The sequence below is a fragment of the Buceros rhinoceros genome, unplaced genomic scaffold (assembly GCF_000710305.1).
Source record: "Buceros rhinoceros silvestris isolate BGI_N320 unplaced genomic scaffold, ASM71030v1 scaffold23701, whole genome shotgun sequence".
NCBI lineage: Eukaryota > Metazoa > Chordata > Aves > Bucerotiformes > Bucerotidae > Buceros > Buceros rhinoceros.
Window position 1 is genome coordinate 4,798 of NW_010396272.1, and position 1,370 is coordinate 6,167.

General features: G+C 59.5%; 1 protein-coding gene across 1 annotated transcript in view; it reads right to left on the reverse strand.

The window, feature by feature from the left end:
* Positions 1-1,370, reverse strand: part of MAPKAPK2 (mitogen-activated protein kinase-activated protein kinase 2) — a gene marked incomplete at its 3' end in the record, with an annotated part of 7,871 nt that overhangs the window by 4,527 nt on the left and 1,974 nt on the right. Inside the window, exon 2 of the mRNA XM_010145862.1 lies at positions 125-264. Within this exon, the coding sequence (XP_010144164.1) occupies positions 125-264 (140 nt within the window). The remainder of the gene's footprint in view (positions 1-124; positions 265-1,370) is intronic.

Here is a 1,370-nt window from a genome sequence, read left to right on the forward strand (position 1 = left end):
CTGGGGTCCCCAGCAGCACCGCAGGAAGGTGGTCATCCCCTGCTGGCATCACCCCACCGCCTCGCAGGGCTGTGGGTGCTCCGGTGGAGCGAGCCCACCCGCAGCGGCACCGCCAGGGACTCACCACTCCATGACGATGAGCAGACACTTCCTCCCCTGGTAGAGGTTCTCGTAGACGTCCATGATGCGGACGATGTGCGCGCACTGCGACGCTCTCCAGTGCAGCTCCACTTCCCTGCGGGCCTTCGGGCAGTCCTGCAGCATCTGCGAGAGAAGTGAGACCCCATCAGCCCGGAGCACCGGGGAGAGCCAGACTGTGGCACCCCGCTGGCACAGTGCCCGCCTGAGGAAGACGCCGGGAGGAAGGCCAAGCGTGGGTGCTCTCTGCGGGCAGCATTGAGGCAAGCCCCAGCACGCTCTGTGCAATGCCTCCATCCCCATCTAGTGGGAAGAGCACGAAGCCACCCGCCCTCGTAACCTTGCCCTCCCTTCCACGGCTGGTGAAGGCTTAGCCCAGCTGCCTGCCCTCTGAGATGCCTCTCCAGTGCCCAGCCGACCTGTGCCCCCAGCCAGCAAGACTTCCTATTGCATTTACGAGCAAGTTTCTGCATGCTGGTACCTACTCCGCTGCACCCCTGGGTGCCGCCCCTTCGCACCCCACCGGCCGTGCTGCCCTCCCACCGCTGCCTATCCATCAGCCTTCTGCTCCGTGCCATTGGCCCTTATGCATGCCTCAGAGGCCACCAGCACCCAGCCCACATGCCTGGGCAGGGGGCAAAGCAAACAGCCAGATGTTCCCTAAACAGCAGCAGCTCTTTAATAAGGCCCTCGCCCTTCGCAGAGACAACTCAGTTTCCAGGTGCAGGAAGGATTTGTTCATCTGCCACACACTATTAATTACCATGTTTGTCAAGATAAACAACCAGCCTTAATTATTATACTCCTAAATATAGAGCAACAAACGTGTCTATCCTGAGCGTGGTTCATTTTCCTTCCTGTCCCCGGCAGCTCTTGGGGCTGGGCTCAGCAAAATGCCCCAGAACAGGTCTGCAGCTCGGTGTGAAACCCATCCCACCTCCATGTGCATCATCAGGAAACAGAGGGTTTGCTCATTTTACCGAAACACAGACACAAATGTCCTTGTTTTCTCTCCCAGCTGAGCTCCTGGGGCTGCCTGGTGAAGGAGGGATGCTCTGCTGCCCTGGCAGGACCCAAAACAGAGCCCAGGGCATGGCCAGGATCCCCGTGCCACAGGAGGGATTCCACAGGAGCAAAAGTTAGCGCTTGCTGCAGCTCCAGAAGACACAGGCTGCCTGCTTATAGGTGAAATATTCCCTGACAGCGCTCACCTGAGCCCGAGCAGAGTAATC